This window comes from Corvus kubaryi, unplaced genomic scaffold (assembly GCF_017639235.1).
Source record: "Corvus kubaryi isolate FWS band 111438036 unplaced genomic scaffold, C.kubaryi_AGA036_p1.0 37262, whole genome shotgun sequence".
Lineage (NCBI taxonomy): Eukaryota > Metazoa > Chordata > Aves > Passeriformes > Corvidae > Corvus > Corvus kubaryi.
This window is the reverse complement of record NW_024581078.1, coordinates 1,587,397-1,613,170: the sequence shown is the minus strand read 5'-3', so window position 1 is coordinate 1,613,170 and position 25,774 is coordinate 1,587,397. Positions and strand designations below refer to the sequence as shown.

Here is a 25,774-nt window from a genome sequence, read left to right as displayed (position 1 = left end):
CCCCCCCGGCCCCTCCAGCCCCGGTTGCCCCGGTCGCCCCGCGGCTCTCACCGGTCGGGCCCGGGCTGCCCCCGGCAGAGCTCGGTGCTGAAGTAGCCGTGGAGGAGGCAGAGCAGGAGGCAGCTCACGTTGAGCACCAGGCAGAGCGCGGCCAGCACGGCCGACACCGGCAGCACAGCGGCGGCCACCGGCTCCGGGAGCGCCCCGCGGCCGCCACCGGGACCGGCACCTCCGGCGGGACTGGCGCGGCCCGACGGCAGCTGGAAGATGAGGCTGGAGGAGAGCAGGGCCATGGCAGCGGACAAGGTGCCGAAGAGCAGCAGCACCGTCAGGGCTCGCCGCGGGTACGCGGAGGGCATGGCGGGACCGGCACCGGGAGCCGGGGAGAACCGGGGAGAACCGGGGGGAACCGGGCACCGCGGGGGTGCCGAAGGTGCGTACGCTCCCCGACTCCTCGGTGCTGCCGCTGCGGGAGCTCGGACGTGGAATGGGAACCGGGAACTGGCACCGGGAAGCGGCACCGGCCCGGGAGCGCCTCCGTTCCCCGGTGTCCGCCTGCGTTCCCGCGCCGCTGCCCGCCGGGATGGGCCGGTCCTGCCTCCGGTCCTGCCTCCGGGCCGGGACCTCCCCGGTCCCCCGGGCCGGCTCCGCCCCGTGCCCGCCCCCGGTGGGGGCCCCGGGAGCCTCCTCGGGGCGGTGGGAGGGGGTGGGGACCGAGGAGGACGGGCGGGCGGAGGGACAGACGGACACTGGGCCGCTCTCCCCGCTCTCCCCGCTCTCCCCATTCCCAGCCCTGCTTTTCCTGCTGCTGGGAAAACCCCGGGATTGACCTCCCCGATGTAAGCCCAGGCTGGTGGGAAGAGGCCGCCGCGATTCCCGAATCCCCAGGGAGAGGCGCCTTTGGCCTCCACCTGCGCCGGGATTGTCCCCTCCAACCCCGCAGGGAGCGCCCGGAACGTTCCCAGTCCGGCCAGGCTGAGAAAGGACCCTCGACCAGGCCCTTGGGACCCCCACGAGTTTCCCATGTCTTATAAATATCCTGGGAAGCGGAATCGCCTTTTCCTCTGGGATCTGCCCCGCCAGCGGCTTCCCCTGGGAATCGTGGAGGTTTCAAGCAGCATTAACTCCGGAAAATTCACCCCACAGCTCACCTGTCACCTCGGGAAAGAGCAAGGGAGCAGCCCCTGGCACGGGAATTCCCCCTGGGGACGGCACAAGGGGACATTGGGGTCTGGCCTTTCCGTGCCCGCCCTGGACACCGCGCCAGCAGTGCCAGGACAGCGGGTGCCACGCAGCCTCCTCCATGCTGGGGCCGTGCCCAGGCCTGGCTGTGGGATCCGGATGGGACTGACCTTTCCGTCTGCTGGAGGAGCAGTGCCCTTTCTGTCCCTTTCTGTCCCTTCCCGTCCTCTCCTGTCCCTTCCCGGCCCGGCCCGCGTGGGTGGTTCCCACTGGCACCCTCGGCTCCGGCCGGAGCCGCGCGGGACACGGGGCTATTTTGAAATCTTGGCGTGTTGGCCTTGGCAGCAGCAGGAGTTTGGCTCCAGGCTCGTTTCCAGCATTTTTGGCTGCGGAGGGGGAAGGGGGGGGATGGCAGTCACTGGCACTTGGCCCAAAGTCCCCAAACCAGCTCCCGGTGACGGCATCTCCGTCCCTTTCCCGTGTCCCGGAAAGTGACGGGGCTCAGCCGTGTCCTCCACCGCTGTCACTTGGGGTGCAGCTCTCATCCCAGGGCATCCAGCACCTCAGGCTCCCCAAATTCCCAGGATTTTGGGGCAGCAAGAGCCTCAAGAGGGAGCTCAAAGCTTTCAAGCTGCCACCCCGGAGCTGGGAAGAAGCAGCCGGGCACAGCCCAGCCTGGGCACCCCCTGACCCGGGGGGACCGGGGGGTCCCTGTGCCCCAAAATGGCTTTGCCTGGCAGGGCTGGGAGTGGCTGTGAGCGGGGCCGAGCCCTGGGAAGTCCGAGGTGAAGGAAGGACGGGGCAGGGCAGGGATGTCCCACAGCCGAGGCGGGCAAGGAGCCACCCCGTGTGTCCCCAAACTCTGTCCTAGGGCAGGCTGGGACACCTGGATGTGTCACCTCAGGCTCTGCCGGGACGTGGCTCTACCGAAGCCCTGGCGCTTCTGCTCTCCCTCCCACCCCCTCTTCAGGATCAATTAAGATTACGAGCGCGGCTAATTAACACTCTGCTAATTGCACTCTATAAATCATGAGCTTTAAAAGCAGCTCTAAGGAAGACTTTGCGTCCTTAACGCCAGCGCGGCCTGAAAGCCTCATCCAGAAATTCCTCATTTTCCCAATCTTCCTGGGACTGGGAGCGGGACTGGACCCCCCGGGGATGGCCAGGGTGCAAAGATGTCCCTGCTGTGGGGCTGAGTGGGCCCTGATTTCCCTGATATCCCGTTTTTCCCACCTGCTGCCCGCCAGCTGGAGTGGGAACTTGGGAATTGGGTCCCAAGTTGGGAATTGCTGCCCTAAACACGGGGGTTCCCTTTGGGATCCCGGGGAGCCCTGCAGCTTCCCGAGGCGCTGGAGGGGTCAGGATCCCCCCCATGGCACCCACCCGGTGTCCTGGTCATCCCTGTGGCTCCACCACGGCTTTGTCCCCGTCAGGGCAGAGGACACGAGGGGGGTGTGGGTTGGGCAGTGCCTGCCCTGGGCTGATTTTGGGATCAGGTTTGGGATCAGAGCCCAACTTCTCAGCCTGGCTCCTCCGCACCTTCCAGCCGGGAACGCCGACTTCCAGCTCCGCTATTCCCTCCCCCCAGCCCCAGGCTCTGTCACCAGCAGCATCTGCCCCCTTTTGCCCTACAAAGTAATTTTGGGGCGTCTTCACAGCCTTCGAGCCACGGGATGCAGAGCCAGCGACATCCTCTGCTCCCTGCTCCTCGTCCTCAGGTTCCTGTCACCTTCCCGGGGCTGGCATTGGGGACAGGGACAGGGACTCACAGCACCGAATGTGCCGGGTGCTGCCAGGGCCGGGAGGGTGACACGGAGGTGTTGGGGTTTGTCCCCAGGGCTGTCCCACAGCCTCCCTGTGGCGTGGCTCGGTGGTGACACGGGGACAGGCTGCGACAGGAGGAGGGGGTGCCCCACTCCCCCCCACCCCCCAGGGCAGTCACTGCCTTTATAAAAATATAAAAAAGAAATGAAAAGAAGGAGGGTTTTGGAGCTGAGGAGGTTTCTTTCACCGTGGTTTTGTTGAGCCCTCGGTGATATTGGGGACCAGGGGAGTGACACCCCCAAACCCTGTGGCTGATGGGGCTGGCGGTGCTGGGGAGTCCCCTGAAACCACAATGGGGGACCCTGGGGATATGCCATGAGCCAAACCCAGAGCCTGCTCCTGAAACTGCGCCCCAAAACCTCCATCCCAGCCCGGCCTGAACCCCGCAGTGAGGGCACAACGTCCCCTGGGACCCCCCAAACTTCACCCCGTCCCAGTGCCCCAAATTCCCACAAACCCACCATGTCCTCCCCTTCCAAATCCCCTATCCCAGCCCCCCAATCTCCCCAGCCTCACCCCTATTCCAGATCCCCACATTCCCACAAACTCATCCACGTCCTCCCCTTCTAAATCCCCCACCCCAATTTCCCCGGGCCCCCCAGCTTCACCCCCATTCCAGCCTCCCACATTCCCACAAACTCATCCACGCCCTTCCCTGCCAAATCCCATCCACCCCCCAGACCCCCCCAGCGTCACCCCCATCCCAATTCCCCCCATATCCCCCCGGAATCCCCCCAATCCCACCCCCCAAAATTCCCCAGGCTCCCCCTCTCCGCAGCCCCCCGATCTCCCTGACCACGCCCCCTTCGCCTTCGCCCCGCCCCTCTCCCCGCCGGGGGCGTGTCTATGCAAATCAATCCTCACCGTTAGCCAATGGCAGGACAGCCCGGCTGCTCTATGCAAATCTTCCGGCGGGATGGGCGGGGTTATGCAAATGTTACCGGCGCTGCTCGGGCAGGCGGCGGCCGCGCGCGCTCCGGGGACACGAACGGGACCGACCCCGGGACCGGGATCGACACCGGGATCAGCACCGGGATCAGCACCGGGATCAGCACCGGGGCCGCCCCGGCTCCGCTGCAGCGCCGGGCACCCGCGGCCGAGCGGGCGCGGAGCTGCCGAGGAGGAAGCGCCGCTGTCCAGGTGCGTGTCCCGCGGCGGGCACGGGGGGTCCCGGGCGCCCCGCGACGCGGCCGCGCTCCGGCGTGACCGGGGCCGAGCAGGGGGGATGACAATGGCACATGACAGCACCGCTCCCCGTTCTACTCCGACCGGGCTCCCTCCGCATGCCGGCGGCCGCGCCGTCGGGGCGCACGGGCAGGGGGAGCGGGGCCGGCCCGGGGAGGGGCCGGTGCGGCCGGGCCGGCGCCCGGCGGGCTGGTCTGGGCACGGCGGAGCCCCGGCCCCCGCCCCGCCGTCTCGGGATGGCGGGCTATAAAAAGCCTGTGGTTTGCGCCGCGCTCGGGGCGGTTATTTTTACTCGTGTCTGCGCAGGGAGGAACGCCCGGGTTTAACCCAAAAGTGCAGCCTGGGTGGCAGCCGCCCTGCCCCGGCCCCGCCGCCACCTCCCCGCCACCCCTGGGCCCACTGGGGCCTTTGGGGGTTGGGGCTGAGCTCACGGCGCGGGGGGAAACTGAGGCACGGCACGGCCGGGCTGTTGGCTGGACGTGGTTGTAGTGACAGCGGTGACACCGCGCCCGGGCAGCCCCGATGGCGCTGGCACTTTGCTGGGGTGTCACGGCGGCCTGGCTCTTCCTGGCATGTGCTGGTGGCAGCCCGGTTCCTTCCCACTCCCAGGTGGGGATGGGACGCGGCCACGGCTCCAGACAGCGGCATCTCCAGGGTGGTGGCATCTCCAGGGTGGTGGCACCTCCAGGGTGTCCCAGTCCACCTGGGTCCCCCCGTCACCTATGGAGAGCGAGGTGGATCCTCTGCCAGATCCTGCTGCCCACCACAACCCGTTCCCAGCGTGTCCCTGTCCCTGTCCCCATCCTCAGGGTTTTTCTTCTTCTGATGAGAGAAACTCTCCCAGCGCTGCTGGCTCTTGGGTTTCACAGGGAATGAATTAACCTGGAAGCTCGGGATGAGCGGAAAGCAGGGATGGGACCATGGGCTGTGCCCCCAGGCGACCTCACCTCCACGGGCATCCCTCAGGGCATCGGGCACTGGTTGGGAAAGGGACCGTGGGTGACCCATCCGGACATCCCGATCCTGGCCCTTTTCCATGTCCCCGGCTGCCAGCTGGTCACGTCAGGGTGACGCGTGGGGAGATCTGGGGGTCAGGAAGGAGGGGGGATTCGGGAGAGGGGTGCAGGTCTCAGGTTTCTTTTAGGGTGTGAAATGTTCCCGGTCACCTCCATGCCCAGAGCACTGATGATATCCGGGGAAAAAAAGCGGGTTTGGGAAACTTTGGGAAACTTTGGTGCAAGGGGCCAGGGATCCTGCTGGGTCATCCCAGCAGTGAGAGGGATGGAAATCCTGGCACGCTGCTGTGGGGAGACCCAGAAGGATTTGGGGGGGAATTGGTGCATTTGAGACCCTCCAATTTCCCTCGTCTTCCCGAGAATCCCAGCAGGATTGTCAGGAGCAAACCAGGCCCGTGAGCCAGGCAGCCCTAAAGCCACGGGGCCAGGCTGAGATCAGCCCTGAGTGCACCCAGCAAAGCCTCCAGCACCAACCGAGCGTCGCTTCCCAAATTAATTCCCAACTGTGGCGTGGGGCAGCCCAATCCCATGGGAATTGGGCGTTCCTTCCCATGGACGTGGCATCCACCGAGCCACAAACGCTCTCTGGGCATGGAGGGGGGGTCCCCGTGTCCGTTCATCCTCCCGAGGGCCACGAGCCACCTCGTTTTTGGGGGCCCTTTCAATCCTTCCTCCTTCCACACACTCATTTTGGAACCGAAAAGCCTCCACCCATCGGCACCGGGCCGTGGCAGCGCCTGGGACTTTCGCTCTGTGTCACCCCCGAGCGAGGTGACAGTGGGGTTGGAGGGTGGCAGTGTCACCCCGAGCCTGGATGTGGCTCTGGATTGTCCCAGGGCACGGATAAATTAATTATAATCCCCCTTAGGGGCTTTGGGGTCGCTGGGTGATGTTTGGGAGGTGGGAGACAGGGCTTTTGGAGGTCGTGGTGGTCCCAAAAATCCCTCAGCATCCCATCCCCACCTTTCCCCTACTTCCCAGCTGGCTCCTCCTGCCTTCCCAGTCCCCACCCAGCGCTGCCAGCCCCGCGCTGGTTTGTACTGGTCGCTTGTTTAAACAACCTATAAAAAGCAGAAGGGCCCGGCAGAAACTCCACGCTCAACTTTGACTTTTCCCCGTGCCGGGGCTCGGGATGCTGCTCACACCAGCTCAGCCATTCCCTGGGGATCGCCGGGATCCCGGGCCACGCCCGGGGCTGGATGTGTCCCTCTGGTCCCAGCGCTCCGTGTCCATCCCGGTGCGTCGGGCCTTAAATCCCCATTTCAATCCCCGTTTTCCTGCCGGTCCCTGCATCATCCCCGCCCTCCTGTGGGATTTCGCTGCTCGTGGCTCAGATTTTCCCCTCCCTCCCTGTAGGGGATGGGATGGAAACTCTTTCTCCCGCTTTAATCGTTGTTTTCCTCCAACAAAACGCTTTTTGGGAGCTGCCAAATGCGGGTCCTCGATAACCACTCCCCTCCTGCTCCTGCCCAATCACCCCCAGCTCTCAGATTCGCAACAACCCCCCCAGAATTTGGTGAAAACAGCTTTTCCCCCTCACTTTCTGTGTCCCGTGGGAGGATAAATCGCTGGGGAGCTCAGGGACCCAAACCTGGGGGTGTTTTAGGGGAGCGCTCGGACCCTGGAGCAGCTTTTTCCACAATACCCCACCTGCTTGGATTTTAGGATGAATCCGGTGGATTTAACGCTTCTGGGATCATCCAGGGCTGTAAAGGTGTTGAAGGCAGTGCTGGGAGGCCCCGTCGTGGTGCCGGGAATCCCGCACGGGCTCACGGAAAACCACGCGGCTCTCCAGGGATCCGTTTGGTGTCCCCAGTCAGGAGCTGGAGAAGGGAATCTGCATCCCCCTGGCGCCGTGCAAATGCCCCCTAAAGACGCGGAGGATCCGGGGGGTTCATTATGAACCCGATCCCAGCCCGGGGCTCGCCGGGAGACCGCGCTGGATCCCAGCGGGAATGGTTGGGATGAGGTGGGAGCGATTCCGATCCCGGTGCGTGCGAGCCCGGGCTAAAGATAAGCACCCGTGGGAGGCAGCGGAGCCGGACGGGTGCCAGGAGCGCCGGAGCCTCTCCCGGACAGGGTACAGGGGGGAATCTCCTGTCTGGAAGGTTTGGAGAGCTCCAGAGCGTCGGGATTTCTTGGAATGCCGGTGCTCTGGGGATATTTAGCGCTTCCCCGCGGCCGGGAACAAGGCCAGGAGGGGCTCTGGGGTCCCTCCAGGGCTTCTCCCCACCCATGAGCCCTCCCTGGAATCAGGTTCCATCCTGCCCTGGCGGTGCCACCTGGCTGGAGGTGACGATGCCGGGCGGAGCCGCCCCGTTGTGCCCTCGCTCACCTTATCCCGATGAAAATCCCGATGGGAAAATCCCCGCTCCCCTCCCAGCCCTTCACACCTGCCCGGGGGGTCCCGGGGACGCGCTGAGGTGGCCGAGGTGACACCGAGCGCCGCGTTCCCGGGGACATCTCACCCGGCCGTGCCCCCGGGGCTCCCGGGACGGGCAGAGCCGTGAGGAGCAGCCGCTGATGGAACGGCCCCGGCGGCTGCGCGAGGCCTCGGCCGCTTCTCCCGGTGCCGAGAGTCCTGACCCAGAGGGTCCCTGGATGCCCTGGATCGATGGGGCTGTGGCTCTGCTTCCTCTGGACTCCCTCCCACACCTTCCAGGATCCTCTCAGCATCACCCTGTGGGTGTTTGCGCCTTCCAGGACCTTCTCAGTGTCATTCCGTGGGTGCTGGAACCTTCCAGGACCCGCTCAGCATTGCCCTGCGGGGCACTGAGCATCCAAGGAGCTGAGGTGGATTGTGCCCAGGCAAATCCTTGGAATTATTTCATGTCCCTGCTGCAGGTGGAGGTTTCCTCCATGCATGGATCCATCCATGGATCCATCCATCCCTCCATGGATCCATCCATCCCTCCATGGAGCCATCCCTCCATCCCTCCATCCATTCCCAACACTCTGGAGCCTCAAAAATTCCTGCCGGGATGAGGCTGTGCCAGGACACAGGGGGGTCACAGCCGGGCGAGCACCCCCGGCCCCAAACGGGGCCAAACCCAAGGATCAGCCCCAAATTGCCACCCCCACATGAAACACTGTGGAGTGGGGACCCTCTGGATGTCCCCAAGGAACGCCGCAGGTGTCGGAGCCGGGAGGAGCGAGGAAAACACCCCAGGGATGGTTGGGAATGGGAAAACCTCCGCCTTTCCACCAGGGAATTCTCGGCCCTTTCCGGCGGGGCCAGGGTGGTCTGGGCACCCCCCTGGACCTCGGGAGGGGGGCACGGGGGGGGTCGTGCGTGGGCCCGGGGACGCAGGGTGGCAGCGGGGCCGTGGGAACGGCAGCGCAATTTCCTTCCATAAATTAAAATTAGTTTTGATCAGCTAAAAATAGCGGCCGAGCACGATGGTAAAATGGCAACGTGCTCGAGAGGGGGAAGCGGGACACGCCGGGGGCATTGGGGGACTGGAGGGTCCCCAACTGCACCCCTGGCATCCAGCCTGGCACTGGGAGGGAGGGGGGGGCTGCTGGCCCAGCTGGGGGGTCCCAAAATCGTCCCCGACACGGAGCTGCCGCCCCGCTGCCTTCCCAGCTCCGCTCTCGCCCCGGGCTTGGGGTTTGGGGACAGCAGGGACAGAGCCACCCCCAAACCGGGGTGGGCACGAGGGTCCCGTTGGGAGCCACCCGCGGTTCCGTTGGTGGCACCGGGGTGTCCCGGAGGGATTTTGGGGTGGCTCTTGCTGGGTGGGGGTGGCAGAGGAGCAAGAATTGGGGGGGTGTGACAGCAGCGGGGTGTCCCAACGCTGTGACAGGCTCGGAGGGTGCTGGCACCCCACAGCCAGGGTGGCACGGGGGGTCGCCAGCCCCGTATCCCTGCCCAGGGCTGGCTCACGTGGCCGCAGGAGTGGGTGGGTGGTTTCACTTTGCTGTCTCCTCGTGCAGCCACTTCCTGGCCTGCGAGCGGTGGAGGTCAAATTTAGTCTGGTGGAGGTTGAAAAAAAAAAAAAAAAAAGATTAAAAAAAAAAAAACCAAATTTGAACCTAAAGCCAACCCTTTTGTTCGAGGGACCCTCCCCGCCGCCAGCCCGGCCCCCTTTTAAACGCCCTCCGCATCCCACGGAGCCGCCGTGAGCAGCTTCAGGAGCAGCCTCGGAGCGGCCCCTTGGGTTTGGGATGAGAACTCTGATCCCAAACTCCCGCTGAAGGATTTGGGATCACGGCACCGCCGCTTCCCAGCCAACACCCAAAGGTGCTTGGGGCTGCCGTGGGGATGATGGATTTGGGCTGCTGGGCAGGGCCAAGGGGATTTTTTCCCCTCTAACCCAGCAGAATTTCCCATTTTCCCCCATTTTCCGCTTGGCCACCATCTTTGCGGAAGAAGAAATGACCGAACTTCCTCTGAAAACTGATTTTTTTTGGGGCAGCCAAACTTATTTTTGGCGGCGCTGGGGACAGCCCCGAGGGCTGTGGGGCTCAGGGGTTTCTCACTCTCTTCCAGCCCCAAACCCAGCAGAGGAGGCAAAAATGGGCCGGAAAAAAATCCAGATCAGCCGGATTTTGGATCAGCGGAACCGGCAGGTAGGAGCCACTCAGGGCCAAGGTGGGGCTGAGGTGGGGACCGGGGTGATGGGAGGCAAAGCCGCCCTGCTGCCGCCACCACCCCGTTGGGAGCGTTTTTAGGAGAATCCGGGCTGTTTTATGGGGCAGGTGACCTTCACCAAGCGGAAATTCGGGCTGATGAAGAAGGCGTACGAGCTGAGCGTGCTGTGCGACTGCGAGATCGCCCTGATCATCTTCAACAGCACCAACCGCCTCTTCCAGTACGCCAGCACCGACATGGACAAGGTGCTGCTCAAGTACACCGAGTACAGCGAGCCCCACGAGAGCCGCACCAACTCCGACATCCTCGAGGTAGCGGCCGGGGGCGGCCCCCGGGGCCCCGGGGTGGCCACAGGGACCCGCTCATTGTGGCCTCCCCGCAGACGCTGAAGCGCAAAGGGCTGGGGCTGGAGAGCCACGAGCTGGAGCTGGAGGAGGGCCCGGAGCCGCCTGGGGACAGGGGGAGAAGGCTCGGGGATGGAGTGGATCTGGCGCTGGCGCGGCCCAGGTTTTATGTGAGTCGCTGGTGGGGGTGAGGGTCCCCGAGGGTCCTGTCCCATCCCTGGCTTTGATTTCTGCTTTGTCTTGAAGGGTCCCGAGGGTCCCCAAGGGTCCTTGTCCCCTCCCTTGACATCTCATTTGCCCTGCAAGGTCCTCAGGGTCCCTGTCCCCATTTCCTCCCTGTCCTTGATCTCTGATTTGCCCTGCAAGGTCTTGAGGGTCCCTGAGGGTCCCGTCCCATCCCTGCCCTTGGTTTCTGGTTTGTCCTGCAGGGTCCCAAGAGTCCCCAGCCCCTCCTTGAGCTCTGCTTTGTCCTGAAGGGTCCTGAGGGTCCCTGTCCACTCCTTGTCCTTGATTTCTGGTTTGTCCTGCAGAGCCCCAAGTGTCCCCAGGGGTTCCTATCCCCTCCCTGTCCCTGACCTCTGCTTTGCTCTGCAGAACCCCAGGGGTCCCCAGGAGTCCCCAGGAGTCCCCAAGGGTCCCTGTCCCTTCCCTGTCCCTGACTTCTGCTCCACTCTGCAGGTCCCCATTCCCTCCCTCGACCTCTGCCTCTCTCTGCAGTGCCCCGAGGGTCCCCAAAGGTCCCGAGGGTCCCTGTCCCTGACCCCTGTGTGTCCCCGCAGAGCCCGGTGCCACTGCCTGAGGCAGCCTATGGCAGCTCCCCTCCGGCCACCGACACCTCCCTGGGCAGCGCCAGCAGCTCCCCGCAGGGCCAGGGCCGCTCTCCTGCCTTCAAACCGGCTGCCTCGAAGCCACCAGGACGGTCCCCAGGGCCACTGCCCCCAGGTAGGCTCGGGGCCATCAGCCGGGCACACTGTGAGGGGGTGGGTGCAGGGGAGAAGGGCCCTGCCATGGGTGTCCTGTCCCCACCGTGGGCACCCCATCATCACCCTGGACACCCCGACCCTGCCATGGACACCCCATTCCCAACACGGAAATTCCATCCCTGCCGTGGACACCCCAACACCACCCTGGACACCCCATTCCTGCCATGGACACCCCGTTCCCACCATGGACACCCCATTCCCAACACGGGCACCCCATACCCAACACGGGCACCCTGCCCCTTCCATGGCCACCCCATCCCCACCATGGCCACCCCCTCCCCACCACGAGCACCCAAACCCCACGGCCCCGTGGGGATTTTCCCAGCCAGGCCCTGCCAGGCCCCGCATGCAAAGCTCCTCTCCCGGGGACTTACCGGGAACGGGGCCGGGGCGGCTGCGTGGGCAGGAGCGGTGCCGCAGCTGTGGAAACACCGGCCCCAACCTCCCTCCAGCTGCTTCCTGTGCCCTGCCAGCAGCCGGCACCCAGCTGTCCCCTCACCCTGTGCCCGCAGGTCCCTCCCGTGTGGCACAGCTCGGCATGGGGGGCTCATCCTGCCCGCTGGGACGGGGCGGTGGCAGGGTGACAGAAAAGCAGCGGCAAACCCCACAAAACCTGGGGCTTGACCCAGGGGGGTGGGAGGTGGCGCAGGATGGGGACAGGCAGCATCCCAAATGCTTGGATGGGGACACGGGCACGCTGGACATTCCCACGGGAGGTTCCGGCCGCCCCATGGGGAGCTGCCGCTCCCCTCAGCAGGGTCCGGCCAGGGGGGTTTGCAGCCTGCTGGATCCAGCCACTGCCTTCGTGTGTCGCCTCTTGTCACAGCCCGTGGCCACAGCCCAGGTGGCCCATGGAGGAAGTGGCTTTGCCGGAGCGCGGCACCGTGCAGGCACACATGGCTGCCCACGGCCCCGGGGCCACTGCGGCCATCGCGGCCACCGCCACGGGGATCCCCCGAGGATCATCCGTGCATCCTCCTGTCCCTCTGTCCCCCAGGTCTCAGCTACCCCCTGTTCCCTGCCGCCAGCCTGAGCCGCGCCTTGGCCACCAAGACGCCACCACCGCTGTTCCTGGGGGCCGAGGGCCGGCGTGGCGAGGCCCAGGGCAGCCTGGCGAGTGGCCGGAGCGGCGGCAGCGCAGCGGTGAGTCAGCTGTCCCCACGGCCACACGGGTGTCCCCTCCCCAAATCCCTCTGCTCCGATCTGCCCCTTCCTCCGGGGCTTTGCTGGGGGGCACAGGGAGTGGTGCGGAGGGGTCGCCCGAGGCTTTGGGGCACAAAACCTATTGGGGTCACCCCATTTCCCGCAGCGGCCGCTGTACCCTGCCCTGCAGACCCTCAGCCCCGTGCTCAGCCCGGGCAGCTCCGGCCTTCCGAGCCACGGCCTCGCCGGCTTCCCCTTCCTCAGCCCGGCACAAGCAGGTGAGTCGCGGTCGCTCAGCTTTGGGACAGCGCTGTCCCCACATTTGTGACCCTCCCCTGCTCACTGTTGTCCTCCCACCCCGCAGATTTTGGGGCTGGCGAGGTCCCGCCGCCCCCCGGCTTCCTGCAGCCCCCGGCGTGGCAGCACCCGCGGGACATGGCAGCGCTGGGGTAAGGACGGGGGGCACAGGGGGGACAGGGCAGGGATGAGCCCATTCCGCCGCACCCACGGGTGTCACCTCCCGGCCGTGGGCACTGCAGGCACCGAGGGGCAGCCCCCACCCACCAGGGTGGTCTTGGGGGTCACCCCAAAGCCTCTCCAGAGCTTATTTCCAGCGGGATTCCCCCACGGATCTTGTCCCCATGTCCCCCCCCCCAGTCACACTCCAGGCTCCCAGCAGCCATGCGGGCACCGGCCCAGTGCCCGACTGGGCCAGAACCAGTCCAGGACAGGAATTTGGGGGGGGTCTCAGCCTCTCTAGGTGGGAAAGGGGATACCTGGCAGGGGATACAGGGAGACGCCCTCATCCCCGTCCCCTCTCGCCGCAGGGCCAGCAGCCGGATCGTCCCCGCGGAGGAGCCCGCGCCTGCCCCCGGCGCGTCCCCGCAGCACCAGGCCATCAGCATCAAGTCGGAGCGGGTGTCGCCGGGGCTGGGCTGTCCCCCGGGCACCCCCCAGCCCTCCCTGACCAGCCTGGCGTCCCTCAGCGAAGCCTCCCGAGCCCCCGGAGACCTCCAGCCCCGGGATGACCTCGCCAAGGGCTACCCTCCCTACGCGCTGGGGCCACCGCGGCCACTGCCGGACGAGCAGAGGGTCCCTGTCCCCGCGCGGCGGGGACAGCCCGTGGACGTTTGGCAGAGATAGCGAGGCCGCCGGGGTGCAGGGAGGGGGAAAACCCAGCTTGGGGGAGCAGCCCCCCCGCTTCTTCCCCACCCTCAGACCCTCGGGAAGCCCCCCGTGCCCGTGGCAGTGCGGTGGTGGCGACCAGCGGTGACACCGGGCTCCCTGCAGGGTCACTGTCGCCCAACCCTGGGGCTGCAGCTCCTCGAGACCCCCCCTCCCTGGAGCCCCCAAATGCCACCAAGTCCCCTCCTTTCAGCTCTGCCCACCACCCCCTGCGAGGCCAGGAGCCCAGCGCTGTCCCGGTGTCCTGTCCGGTGGTGTTGGACACCGGCCATCCCCGTCCTTGCGCCTGTCCCCGCGCCAGCAGCGTGTCCCCGGCGAGCGGGAGTGGCTGGGAAGTGCCACGCGGTGGCAGCAGGACTGAGAGCACCGGCAGCGGCTCCAGCCCTGCAGCCACCGGCCCAATTCCGAGCCCAGGGGGACCCGGGAGGGGCACAGGGCACAGGGGACAGGCGGGGTGGGGGGTGCCGCTTCCCCAGCCAGGGACTCTTTTCTATTTATTATCTTCTCACCAATAAAGAGCTGGGGGTCTCGGCGTGTCTGGTGTGAGCTTCTTGGGGTCAGGCAGCCCAGTTTGGGGTGGCGCCGCATTGACGTCGCCAAAGGGAGAGGTGGCACATGCCCACACGCCCTTGCTCTCAGCGTCGCTGTGCCCCCCGTGTCCCCCAGGCTCAGAGCCACCTCTCAGGGTGGGTGACAGCCGGGTCACCCCCACTCTGGTCAGGTCGTTGGGGCTCAGCCGTGCTGCTCCCACTCCTCAGTGACCCCAAAAAGCCTCTCAGGGGGTGTCAGAGCAGGTGGGAGAAGGAAAAACCCCTTAAAATGGGGATTTGGGGGGCGAGGCGGGGGTTACGGGGGGTGGGCCTGGCCCAGCTGAGCTGAGCCTGTTTTAGCTCAGAGCTGCGCTGGGCCTGGGGGTTCTGCTGCTTTTTGGGGTGCATCCCCTGGGGCCTGTGGCGTGCTGGGTATGGCCACAGCCACAGCCACGCTGCTGGGAGGTGACCAAGGAGTGGGCACCAAGGTCCTGCAGCACCATCACCCCACAGGGACATTTTTGGGGGCTTTGGGTCCCCCTCAGCACCACCTGGGCACCCCCAGGTCGGGATCAGGCAGGGCTAGGGGTCCCCCCACACCCTCCAGCGCTGAGCTGGGCCCCTTCCCTCGGAGGCGGGGGGGGGGATTACGAGCCCCGAGATTAAAACCTGGGCGGGAGATTAATCCTGGGAAGAGTTTGCCCCGTTTAATAGAGCGCCATAAATACCAGGCGGGATTAGGGGCTGTGCCGAGCCCCGGAGCCGGGCTGGGCCCAGGGCCACCCCCCCAAAAGGGTGGCAGGTCCCCTCCAGGGCCGCCTTTGGAACCGGGAAAGGGTTTCTGCCTGGCAAGAGGAGGCGAGACACCGGGTGCAAGGAGTGGGGGCTGGGGTAAGAGACACTGATTGAATAGCAATGACTGCATGATTTATGGTTTGCATTATTGCATGGCTCATTTGAATATATGCTAATCAGGCTTTTCTCCCCTCGTTTTGTTTGTAAGATTTAGATTTGCTATGGCAACCCGCTGGCATGGAAGGAGCGCCAGGAAATGTCAGGGCGAGGTGAGCCCCGGGGAGGGGCTGGGGGCTGCCGGGGTGGGGTGGTGGTGGCGGGGGGGGATTCGTCGCATCCCAGCACCGGGACACGGGAACGGCCGGCGGGACCCGGAGGGCAGCGGCGGGAGCGCCGGGAGCTGCTGGAGCCGCGCATCCGACCCCTGCCTGCAGGTCCAGTAACGCCCATTGCGACACGTCCCAAACTGGGCTCGGGAGGTGCCCTGGGGTGTCCCCAAGCCCCGCTTTGGTCCCGCAGAGAGGCCCCTCTGTCCCTCTGTCCCCTGCCTTCCTGCCGGGTGTCCCCAGCGCGGGGGAGAGGGCGGCGTGCCCCATGGCACTGCCCCGAAGGTGGCACCCAGGGCCCCCCAGCTGCCTCGGGGTGCTCGGGGTGACACTGGGAGGCGACAGAGCTGCTGTGTCTCCCACCACGGCCCACCGTGGCCACCTCTGGCGCTCCGTGTCCCCTTCCCAGCTGGCCCGGGAGGTGCCCCAGTAAAGCCCAGTTACCTGCAGGCCCAGCCCGGGGGCTGCGCTGCTCCTGGGGGTGCTGGGCTCCAGCGGAGCCGCCGGGGCTTTGTCTCTGCTCGGAGCCGGCGCCTCCCCCTGTGCTGCGGGCGGGATGTGCTGGGGGGCTCCGCACCCCAATTTGGGGGCCGGGGAGCTTTCCGTCGGGGTGTTCCCTCGCTGCCATGGGGCGGTGTTGGGGGGATTATTCCCTGCCCAGAGCTGTGGGGGAGCAGCCCGTGTCCCCGGATCCCTTGGGGCGGTGATGTCCCCCTTCCGAGGGGACATCCCGGGTGGCCGTGGGGTCCCCCCGCTGTCCCCACCCCTCTCCCGCTCTGCGGCACCCGGGGCCGGTGCGGTCCCTCGGAGCCCCCCGGCCGCGCGTGACCGCGGACAGGGCCGGGCACACTCCGGGCTGCGGCGGTGGCCCCGGGGCCGGGAGCTGCGTGTCCCCGCAGGGCCGCCCGCTCCAACCGGGACCGGTCTCCGAGTCACCGGGGCCGTTTCACGCCCTTATAACGGGGCCGCAAAGAGCCCCCGGGGCTGCGGACCAGCGGTCGCCTCCGCGGTCCCGACGGAACGGAGGTGACCGGTCCCTCCTGGCGTCCCCGCCGCCTCAAAGCGGGGCCGAGACGGGCACCGGGGGCTGCCTACCCCCGGTGTATCCTCCCCCAAACACCCACTTTGTTGTTTAGCGAAAGCCCTGAAATATTCATGGCGCTGCGCCCAGCGCCTCTTAATGAATTTTTGATCAAAACTCCATCAGGGAGCCAAAATACGCCACCCACTCCCCTAAATCCGCGCCGTCGGGGGTGGGGGGCAGCGGGCCCGCCGGTACCGGGCGGCTGGAGGAGCCGGGCCCGGCCCGAACGCCTTTTACCGGGGGAAGCCCCTCGGCAACCCGGGGGCCTCACGGCCACCGAGGGCGGGGGTCGCACCCCAGCGCCGGGCACGGTAATTCCGAGGCTGGCAGTAAGATTTGGGGTGCCCGACGCACAGGCCCTGCCTCCTGCTTCTCCCGGGGCTGGCAGGGACCGGCCGAGCCCCCGGGAAGCCCCGCTTGGACGGGCAGGCGGCGGGTGGCCGGGGCCGCGCGTCCCGGTGCCCCCCAGCTCGGCCGCGAGAAATATTCGTTAATGAGGAAATGCATAAAAGGAGCTCATTAGGGGAGAGCGCGGAGCTCGAGGCCTCCCTGGCAGCACCGGGCCGGGGGCTGTCCGTCCCCGGGGCGGGCAGGGCTTGGGAGGGCCCCGGGGCGGCACCGGCAGCGGCACCGGCGCGGTCCCGGTTCGGCGGCAGCGGCCGCGCATCCCGGAGGCTCCAGGGGCTGCAGCCAGGCCCGGCCCTCCCCGGCCCCGCTCGGTGGCTCAGAGTCTGCGGGGAGCTGGGTGTCCCTGGGTGTCCCCCCCTCGCCGGGGCCGAATTTGGGGTGCAAATCCCCCCAGGCGTTGCGCGAAGCCCCCGATTTTTTAGCGCTCCCAAATTCCCGGTGCGCCCGGAGGAGCGGGGGGAGGTGGGAATCCATTCCCGACCGCTTCCCGGGGGCTCGGAGGTGTTAACCCGAGGAGCAGCGGGGGATTTGGGGTTGAATTAAATAAAAAATCGCCAATTTCTGCTTCATTTCCACGCAATCATCCCGCAACGGCAGGGGAACGGCGAGCGCCTTCCCCAGCCCCTGCCGCAGCCCCGGGCGGGGGGGAAAGGACAGGAGAACTCCCCCAACCCTCCCTCTGCACCCCATGGGGCGCCCCAAATCCCGAGGGAAGGCGAGGTGGGGTCCCCGGAGTGGCCGGTGCCACCGGCTGCCCTTGCAGGGCCGCATCGGCGGGGTCACCGGGCTTACCGTTATTATTATTATTATTATTATTATATCTCTTTTTTTTTTTTTCCAAATAATAAAATCCTCGTTATTTTTAGGTTCTGCTGCCAGAGCCGCCCCCCGCCCCCGCGCTCCCCCCAGCCTGGTTTTCCCCCCCCGTCCCTCTCCAAGCTCCGGGCTAACCTATCCCGCTCCCGACGCGAGGACGTCATTCCTTACGTAGTAAAATATGGAGAAAGCAAGGGGGGAAAAAAAAAGGAAAAAAAAAAAAAAAAAAAAAAAAACGCATTTTTCCCCCCTCTCTCCCATCTCCATTTCCAAAAGGGACAAAATGGATGTTTGGGCGGAATCCTCCCCCCCTCCCATACCCGCCCCATCCCGAGGCCCCGGTGGCGGCGGGCCGGGGCTGCCCGGTGCGCTCGGGGGGTTCGCGGCGTTCAAGCCCCGGGCAGACGTTCCCTGTTTAACCCCACGTAAAGGCAACGTGATCGCGGGGGGCTCCGCTTCCCACAGCCCGGCCGGTGCTCTCCGGGAGCCGCAGCCCCGGCTCCGCAGCGCCTGGATGGCCCCGGGCTCCTCGTCCTGCCCGCTGCCGGGGCCGGTTCTCCCCCAGCCCCACGCCCCGGAGGCTGCCGGTGTCCCGGCGGCTCCCGGCTCCCGCTGCCGCTAAGTCATTAATGGACGCAGAGGTGCGGAGGGAGGTAAATAATCCCACCCCCACCCCCCCACTCCCCTTTTTTTCACCGCCGTTTTTATCCTCCCCTCTCCCTGCCCCGCACTGAACTCCCCGCGCCCGCCGGGGCAGCCGCCGGTGCTGCCGGTGCCGGAGGGGCAGGGCTGGGCGGGCACCGGCGGCCGCGCCGCTCCCCCTCCCGCTTCTCCCAACTTGGAGGAAGTCTGCGAGGGGGGACCCCGCGCCTCCCCTTCCCTCGCCTGATATTTTTTATTTTTTTTCGGGGGGTGGGTGGGGTGTTCTTTGCCCTCCCTCCCCCTCCCCACCCCCCCATCCCGGATTAGGGTCCCGGCAGCCCCGGTGTGAGTGTCGGGGTGGGGGTGAGATGGCGGGGGGGGGGGGGACGAGGCGTGGAAAGCTGCCCTCCCTCCGGCTCCCGCAGCGCCGGGAACAATGGCCACGGGCTCCGTGGGGACAATGCCCGGCGGAGCCGAGCTGCTTGGGTTGCAGGACACGTCCACCACCGCCTCGGCCACCCCGGGCCCCGGCCCCCCGCTCCCCCGGGGCCCGCACCCCCCGTTCCCCCGGGACAGGCACCCCCCGTTCCCCCGGGGCTGTGGGAAAACGCGTGGCCGGCGCTGGCGGGGAGACAAGGGGCGACACCAAACTTAGGGAAAAGTGTCCCCACGCCGTTCCGGGGCTCGGCACTGTCCCCTCGGGGCTTTGGGGTCCCCCTCCCGGCCCCGTCGAGCCCGGCTTGTCCGTGTCGCCCATCGCGGCTCTTCCCGCAAACTCCAGCGGGTGCCGCCGGCCGGGGCTCAACAGGTCGGTACCGGGCAGCGCCCAGGTGCGCTCGGCTGCGCTCCCCCCGCCCCGCCGCCCTTTCCCACCCCTCCAGCACTCCCCCAGCGCCCCGCTCTCCCCCCGAACCCCCCTCCCCTCATTATTCCTGTTATCCCAAGGCAGCCTCCGTGCCCAAACGCCGGCATGTGCGAGGCAAACAGAGAGCGATTGTTCGGAGCCTGGGAACGCGCGGAGGGGGCGCGGGGGCCGCCGCCCGCCGCCCCCCGCCCGGCCCCCGCTCAGACGCGATTGTGATGGAAATAGGCCTTTCCCCGCATGCTGTTGAACTTGATGTTGACTCCTTTTCTTTGGAGTTTCACATCTCCTCGGTCACTTGTTTTGTGGGAAAATTTTCTCCCGAGCTTCGGTGTGAAATTAATTAATCGGGGCCTCTAGATGGCAATGGGACACAAAAGGGGACAGCCCGGGGAAACTCCGGCAAACTCACAAAAGCCACCCCCGGGGTTTATAGCCCCGGGGCCGGTCGGACCGACTGCCCTGCCCTGCCCGGTGCCCGAGGTAAGGGGCTGCCGGAGCGAAGTTTCGGTGTGTGCAGCTATTTTTTATTTCGTGGGGGAATGATTTGGGGTTTAAAAAAAAAAAAAAAAAAAAAAAGGAGAGCAGGGAGAAAGGGGCGTGGGGGATGTTGTGTGGGGTTGGGGTGTTGTGTGGGCATCCCCTGCCGTCCCCTCCCAGCTCTGCGTTGGTGCGAGGTTGTAAAAAAAAAAAAAAAGAAAGAAAAAGAAAAAAACAAGAAAAAAACCAAAAAAAGAATCCAAGGGGGGAAAAATAAAATCCCCAAGCAAAAGGCCGGGGCTGAATTGGGCATTTCTGGGGAAAGGAAGAAAAAATAATTAATTCTCTTGGTTTATTGCTATTTTCCCCCTTCAAAAAAAAAAAAGTAACTGGGAGGGTGCTGCTGTGCCCGGCTCTGCCCGAGCGGGCACGGCGGGGAATTCCACGCCGTTGTTCCCCGAGCTGGGAAATCTCTGCCGTGCGCGGGGACGGGGGAAAACCGTTCGGCTCCCAGTTTGGACTGGGGATGGTTGTTGGATTCCCAGTCCCTCTCCTCGCTCGCAGTTTCGGCGGGCGCCGCGCGTGTGCGTTCTCCGGCGGGATCAGCAGCGGCGGGGGGATAAATGGAAAATCAGATTTTCCTCGGGAGCACTTTGCAGGGCAGGATGTGGTGGTTTTGAGGCACATCAATCTTTCGCAAAGCGTTCGGGGCTTTGGGGGAATATTTTTGCACGGGAACAGGCCAAAAATACGAGTGTCAAATGCCATCCCGCTCTTTGTTGCCGCAACACCTTTGGGTGACAGCGGCTTCAAGAAGAAAATTAAGAAAATCTGTTCAATCTTTAGTTTCCCCCCACATCGATATTTTCAGCTGGGCAGGAATTCGGGGGAATTTGGCTGGGGTTTGGGGACCCCTTTTCCTTGGGATCGCTCCCCCTCCTCTGCCGTGCTGGTTGAATCGAGCTGCGAAGCGACGTGGAGGGAAACGAGTCGTTGTGTTTTAAATGCAAATAATTCCCAGCGACGTTGGAGTCAAACGAGGGGGGGGGGGGGGAAATTAGGGGGAAAAAAAAAGAAACTGGGGCGGGAAAAGGAAAGGAAAAAGACCGGGGAAAAAATCTCGGTGGGAGAAAAAGAGGGGAGGGAAATAAACAGCAGAAAAATGCACTTTCGAGGGGAGCCGGGCCGGGCGGGAGAGCGGCTCCGGTGCCCGGGGAGCGGCGGGGGCTGCCCGGTGCGAGGCTGCGGTGCCCAGGGAGGCTGCGGTGCCCACGGCAGGGGGGAGCTGGTACAGACGGACAGACAGCCGGACAGATGGACAGGCACCAGGTGTGGGGCTGCCCCAAATCGAGGGTGTCCCCGGCAGCAGAGGCCGTGTCCCGGCGTGGCCCTGGGCTCCGGGCAGGTGTCCCCACCCCGCGCGTGGACGGAACCGGCTGTGGGGCACTCCACGCCCTGCTCGCCGGCGGGACCGGCCCCGGCTGGCCGGGCAGGGGCTCCAGCGCCGCCCACCCCCCGCCCCCGCCGCCGGCCTCGCCGGGAAAGTTGCTCCAAGTTGGAGCGATGGCGGCGGCTCCTCCTGACGCATCTTCTCTCTTTCCCTCCCCAGGTGGGCTCGGCCGAGCGGCGTCGCGGGCACCGGACAGTGGGCGAGGCGGAGGTAACCGCGGCTCTCCCCCACCTCTTCCCCAGCGGCAGCCCCGGGACGCGGCCGGTAGCACCGGAGGGATGCGGGGCAGGTGCGGGACCCGCAGTTGGTGGCGTTACCGGGAACGGTGGCAACTTCCCGGGGAGCGGGCCCCGGCGGCATCGCTCGGTGCGGTGGGACGGGGCTCCGCGGCCGGCCGGGCTGCTCGGGCTCCGGGGCTCCGGGGAGAAGCGGGGACCCCGCGCCGAGCCCCGCCGCGCTGCCTCCCGCCGAGGCGGCCGCCGGTTCCTGCGGCGAGCGCCGTGCTCGCACCGGAGCCCAACATGGCTGCTGTAGTGAAGGTATTTGATGCACACGGGGGTGTAGGCGAGGGGAAAAGGGGAGACCAGAGGCGCCGGGGCCGTTCCAGCGCCCGCAGCCGCCGGGGCGATGGGTACAGGCGGGCGACGAGTCGGTAAGTGCCGGGAGGAACGGGCCCGGGCGGGCCCCGTGCAGCCCCCGCCGCGGACACGCGTGGGGCGGCCGCCTCCCCCGTGTCGGCGATGCCAAGCTCCCCCCGCGCCTCTCGGGGACGGCGAGCCGTGGGCAGCGGGCACCGGCGATCGGCGGGGGCGAACCGGGCCGCCGCGGCCCGCCAGGGCCCTGCGCGGTGTCACCGGGCCCCTGGGCGGTGGGAGCGGAACCGGCGGGGATGCTGCAAGCGGCCCCCCCGTGCCCGAAGCGGCCCCTCCTGGAGCCGGGCCCGGGCCGGAGCGGGCTCCCGAGGCGGCGGCGAAGCTTCGCCGGTCTCCTTCGTTCCCTCGGCGGAGCTGCGGGGCCGCGCTCGTTGTTGGGGTTTTACCCTTCGGGCAAACACCGCGGCCGGGCCAGCCGGGCCAGAGCCGTGGTCAGCGGGACCCACGGGGACAGCGGAGCGGGGCCGGCACCGGCGGTGCCCTGGCGGTGTGGGCGGCAGCGGGGCCGAGCCCGCCGGGGCCGCCGCGGCCGCCCGGGGCCGGGCAGGGAGGAATTTCGGAGCCCGGGTTCGGAGGTAACGGCGGCGGCTCAGCCCACGCGTGGTTCGGGGCATGGGGAGGATGGCGGGCAGCAGAACCGGGGCTGTGCTGGGGGACGATCCGGTAATTTGGCAGCCGCTGGCCGCGCTGGCACCATCTCCCCGCTCTCCGGGCTCGGCAGTGCCGCGGAGCACCGGAGCCGCGGGGACGGTAACGATAATAATTAATAGCCGTAATAATAATAATCAATTAGCGGCAGCTCGGTGAGAGAAGGCCGGAGGAGGCACGACCCCGCACGGCCCCGGGGCGCGGCGCGGCCGCCGTTCAGCACCACGGAGAGCGGCGGGGCCGGTGCCCGGTCCCCGGTGCCCGGTGGCGGCGGGAGGAGGCTCCGCTCGCTCCCCGCGATGCTACGGCCGCCGCTGGCAGTTTGGGGGGCTCCAACCAAGGGCTGCCAGCCCTGGGGATGCCCGGTGCGGGGCAGAGAGCCCCGCTGCTCCCGGGGAGCCCCCGGTGCTGGCGGGTTGGCATCTCCGCAGGCGCCGCCGTGCCTTCCAGCGCGGATATTCCGTATATTCTGTATGTTCTCTCTCTATAGGTGAGGATATGTAAAAGGGCGGGTGTGGGCAGAGGCGGCCAGCTCGGATCTGTGCCTCCTTCCCGAAATCGGAGCGCCGGGAGCGGGAGCCGGGCCCCGCCGCCCACCCCGACCCGCTGCTCCCGGTGCCCGCAGGAAGCGGGGCCGGCCCGGCTCTGCCCATGGCCGGGGCACCGGGCCGCCGCTGTGCCCGGGGCCGCGGCCGGGGCTGTGCCAGGGCCGCCTGTTGGTTTCGTTTTCCGCCGTTTCACCGGAGCGAGGTGCGATGCGGCGGCCCCGGGAGGGCTGCGGAGCCCGCCAGGCCAGGGCCAGGCCGGGGTACCGGGGGCAGGAGGAGACTGGGAACAACCAGGGGGGACATTCGGGGGTCCTGCGTGGCTGTGGGTGCGCCCGGGTGCGTGTGCGGAGCCGTCCGGACATCGGGGGCGAGTGTGGCCATCGGTGTGAGCCGTGCACCGGGGGTGAGATGAGCGCTGCGGAGGCTCCGGTGTGCCCGGGCACCCCTGCGTGGTTCGAACCCACGGCTGTACCCCCCCGGTGCGCTCCCGGTGAGGCGGCGGGTGGGTGCCGAGGAAAGGCCGCTGTCCCCCCGGTGCTGCCCCGGGAGAGCGGAGCGGGGCCCCCGCACCGGGCAGTGCCGGCGGGGACCGGCCCCGGGTGGCCGCACGGGGGGGACGTGGAGCCGGACCTCGGCCCCGCGCCCCGGGCTCTGCCCCGCCGCCCCTCCGAGCCGCGGCCGCGCTTTGTCCCGGGCCAGGGGGGTCTCTCCCCGGTCGGGAGGCACAGCCGAGGCCGGGCCCGTCGGGGGACCCCGTTAGACGCGGGGTAAGGGGTGGTTCGAGCCGCGCTTGACTCTTGAGCATCTTCCCAATTTCCCCTTTGCAGCGGCGCCCGTGAGCGCAGCCCCGACGGGAGGAACCAGCCCGGCCGCCCCCCACCCCCGCGGCCGCTCCTCCTCCCCGGGCACGGGGGGTTTAACCCCAGCCTCGGCCCGGGTGGGCGGCTCCGGCAGCGCCCTGCCCGAGCGGGGTTACCCCCGGGGCACCGCCGCCTCCCCGACGGGGCGGGCCGGCTGCGGCGGGAGGCTGCGACCGGGGGGTGGGCCCGGGCCGAGCAGACGGAGCGGCCCCCGGGGACAGCGGCGGCCGTGGCGAATGGCGCTGCCCCCCCCGGGGGGGTGACCCCTGCCCCGGCCCCACGCCCGGGCTGTCCCAGCCCCGCCACTCGGGCTTTGTCCCCGCCGGCCGCCCCGTCCCTCCTCCCGCCCTCCCCCGCCCTCCAGCCAGCCCTGCGCCGCCGACTCTGCCTCAACTTTAGAGGCAGGTCCCGGAGGCGCCGGGCAGCGGGAGAGGGACAGGCAGCGGCACCGGCACCGGGTGGGGATGTCCATCCCCATCCCCGGGCTGAGCCTCCTGCGCTCCCCACCAGCCTGGGAAGGATGCGGCGACCCGGAGGCGACGGCGACCGCGGGCAGCAGCGGCCCCAGCGGGATGAGCAGGTATCCCCCGCTCCGGGAGCCCTCCCCGGGACCCCTTCGGGAGTCTCTCGTCCTCTCCCCGGCTCCCGTTGGGCACCGGAGCAGCCGCTCCGCCGAGTTTCCCTCCGAGCAGCCGGATCTCCCTGGGAACAGCCCCCGCCGCTGTCCGGGGCCGCTGCCCGGGGCCGCTGTCCGGAGCCTCCCGGCCGGGGTGCAGAGTCCCGGTGGGGACCGGGCCATCCCGGGGACTTCAGGGTGACCCCCCCAGGGAAATTCACGGCCCGGACCCGCAGGAGGTGCGGGATCCCTGCCGGGTTTGCAGGGCCCGGCTGCCGGGAGCAGATGCGGGAGGAAGGGGAGGAAGAGGGGCACGGCGCCGGGGCGCGGTGGGAACCCCCGGGGGGGCCCTTTCGGCTGGGCCCGTCCCTTGCCCAACCACTTTCCTGACTCAGCAGTTCCGTGCCAGTAATTTCCAGTAATTATCAAGCGGGAGTGGGCTCCGGGCTGGGTCTGGGGGTGAATTTGGGGCTGGCAAGGACGCAGCTCCCTGGGCCTGTCTCCGGGGCTGGACCCTGGGGGGGACACCCTGCCCGGCGACATCCCCCAGGCCGCGTGGACTGCGTGGGTGCCGAGCCCGCTTTAGGGTCCGGCTCCTTTTGGGGGGTGCGACGTGGCCTTTGGGGCTCTGGGCTGGGCACCGGGGGTCGTTGTGTCGCATTCCAAGGCACCGGAGCCGATCCCTGCTCGCCCACCTTGGGGCTTCCATCGTTTTTGGCGCTGAGGGGACAAAACTCGCGGCCACCGCGGGGGCTCCGGTGTCCCCCGGGCGCGCGGCAGCGGCCGAGGCCCCGTTTGGTCGAGACCTGGGTGGGTTTTTCTCTTTGGTTATCTAGCTGTATGAGTGTATGTGATATCATAAAGCTAGAGAACCGAATGTAAAAACCTTCTCGCTATCCTCCGGGAGAGAGGGGCTCGCTGCCCACCGGGCTCCCCGAGCCACCGGCCCCGCTGCCTTCGCCAGGGGACAGCGCTGGCAAGCCAAACGGAGCGGGAATTTTGCCTTTCATCATTTTTTACCGAGGCCCAGAGCTGGTGCCTGTGCTTGGGGGATGATTTCTCTTCCAACCACCAACCCCGGCGCTTTTATTTTATTAATTTTTCTTCTTTTTTTTTTTTTTTTTTCTTTTTTTGCCGCTGTGGTTTTAATTTCCACCCCGACAATTAACGCTGCCTCGCGCCGGAGATAAATGAAACGGGGCCAGCTCCGAAATAACCCCCTGAGAAACGCTGTTTATAACGAAGTGCAAGGAAAGTTGCTTAAATATATTACCGCATGCAAATTGTAATTTAGCACAAACCCCGTTCCCGAGGCCGATTTATCTGCCGGGGAAGGGAAATAAATCATCGCCGCTTGTCGCTTCCTCTGCATCTGCGGAGAGATCGCAGCTTTGTTCTTCCGAGAGAGGGATTTGGGAGCATCTGAGGGTGCTCCGGGCTCAGCCTCACGCAGATCCCTCCAGGATCCCCCGTGGATTTGGGATCCTGCTCTCTCCTTCCCTTCAGCTCCTCTCCATCTCCAGGGAGAGTGTCCAGAGCGAGGGCTGAGCCTGGGCTGCGCTGTGGGAGCTCTGGATGGTGCTGGGATAAGGGAAGGCTC

At 66.9% G+C, this 25,774-nt stretch overlaps 3 protein-coding genes across 22 annotated transcripts in view; 2 read left to right on the top strand and 1 right to left on the bottom strand.

Moving 5' to 3' along the window:
• Positions 1 to 9,568, bottom strand: part of RFXANK (regulatory factor X associated ankyrin containing protein) — an 11,748-nt gene extending 2,180 nt beyond the window's left edge. The window contains exons 1-2 of the mRNA XM_042024315.1: positions 9,524 to 9,568; positions 7,861 to 7,887 (exon numbers count right to left, since the gene is read on the bottom strand). Of these exons, the coding sequence (XP_041880249.1) occupies positions 7,861 to 7,887; positions 9,524 to 9,568 (72 nt within the window). The remainder of the gene's footprint in view (positions 1 to 7,860; positions 7,888 to 9,523) is intronic.
• On the top strand, positions 4,065 to 13,985 carry LOC121662859 (myocyte-specific enhancer factor 2B-like). 2 transcript variants are annotated; one of them, XM_042024495.1, is made up of 9 exons: positions 4,065 to 4,146; positions 9,700 to 9,779; positions 9,909 to 10,112; positions 10,184 to 10,315; positions 10,925 to 11,087; positions 12,126 to 12,271; positions 12,438 to 12,549; positions 12,636 to 12,720; positions 13,099 to 13,985. In XM_042024495.1, the coding sequence occupies exons 2-9, from the start codon at positions 9,726 to 9,728 to the stop codon at positions 13,412 to 13,414; spliced, it is 1,212 nt and encodes a 403-aa protein (XP_041880429.1). In that variant the 5' UTR covers positions 4,065 to 4,146; positions 9,700 to 9,725; the 3' UTR covers positions 13,415 to 13,985. The 2 variants fall into 2 exon arrangements, with proteins under 2 accessions (XP_041880429.1, XP_041880430.1); XM_042024496.1 differs by lacking the exon at positions 4,065 to 4,146 and adding an exon at positions 9,359 to 9,450.
• Positions 13,986 to 14,709: 724 nt separating this feature from the next.
• LOC121662852 overlaps positions 14,710 to 25,774 on the top strand; it is a 35,478-nt gene continuing 24,413 nt past the window's right edge. Inside the window, exons 1-3 of one of the 19 annotated variants that reach the window (XR_006015455.1) lie at positions 14,710 to 14,877; positions 14,990 to 15,050; positions 21,009 to 21,059. The gene's annotated coding sequence lies outside the window, so the exon portion shown is untranslated. Of the gene's footprint in view, positions 14,878 to 14,989; positions 15,051 to 15,131; positions 15,216 to 17,807; positions 18,069 to 19,387; positions 19,403 to 20,618; positions 20,729 to 21,008; positions 21,139 to 21,364; positions 21,389 to 21,479; positions 21,502 to 22,052; positions 22,078 to 23,919; positions 24,139 to 25,774 lie in introns of those variants that run through there. The other 18 variants (XR_006015443.1, XR_006015436.1, XR_006015451.1 and 15 more) reach the window with 18 other exon arrangements.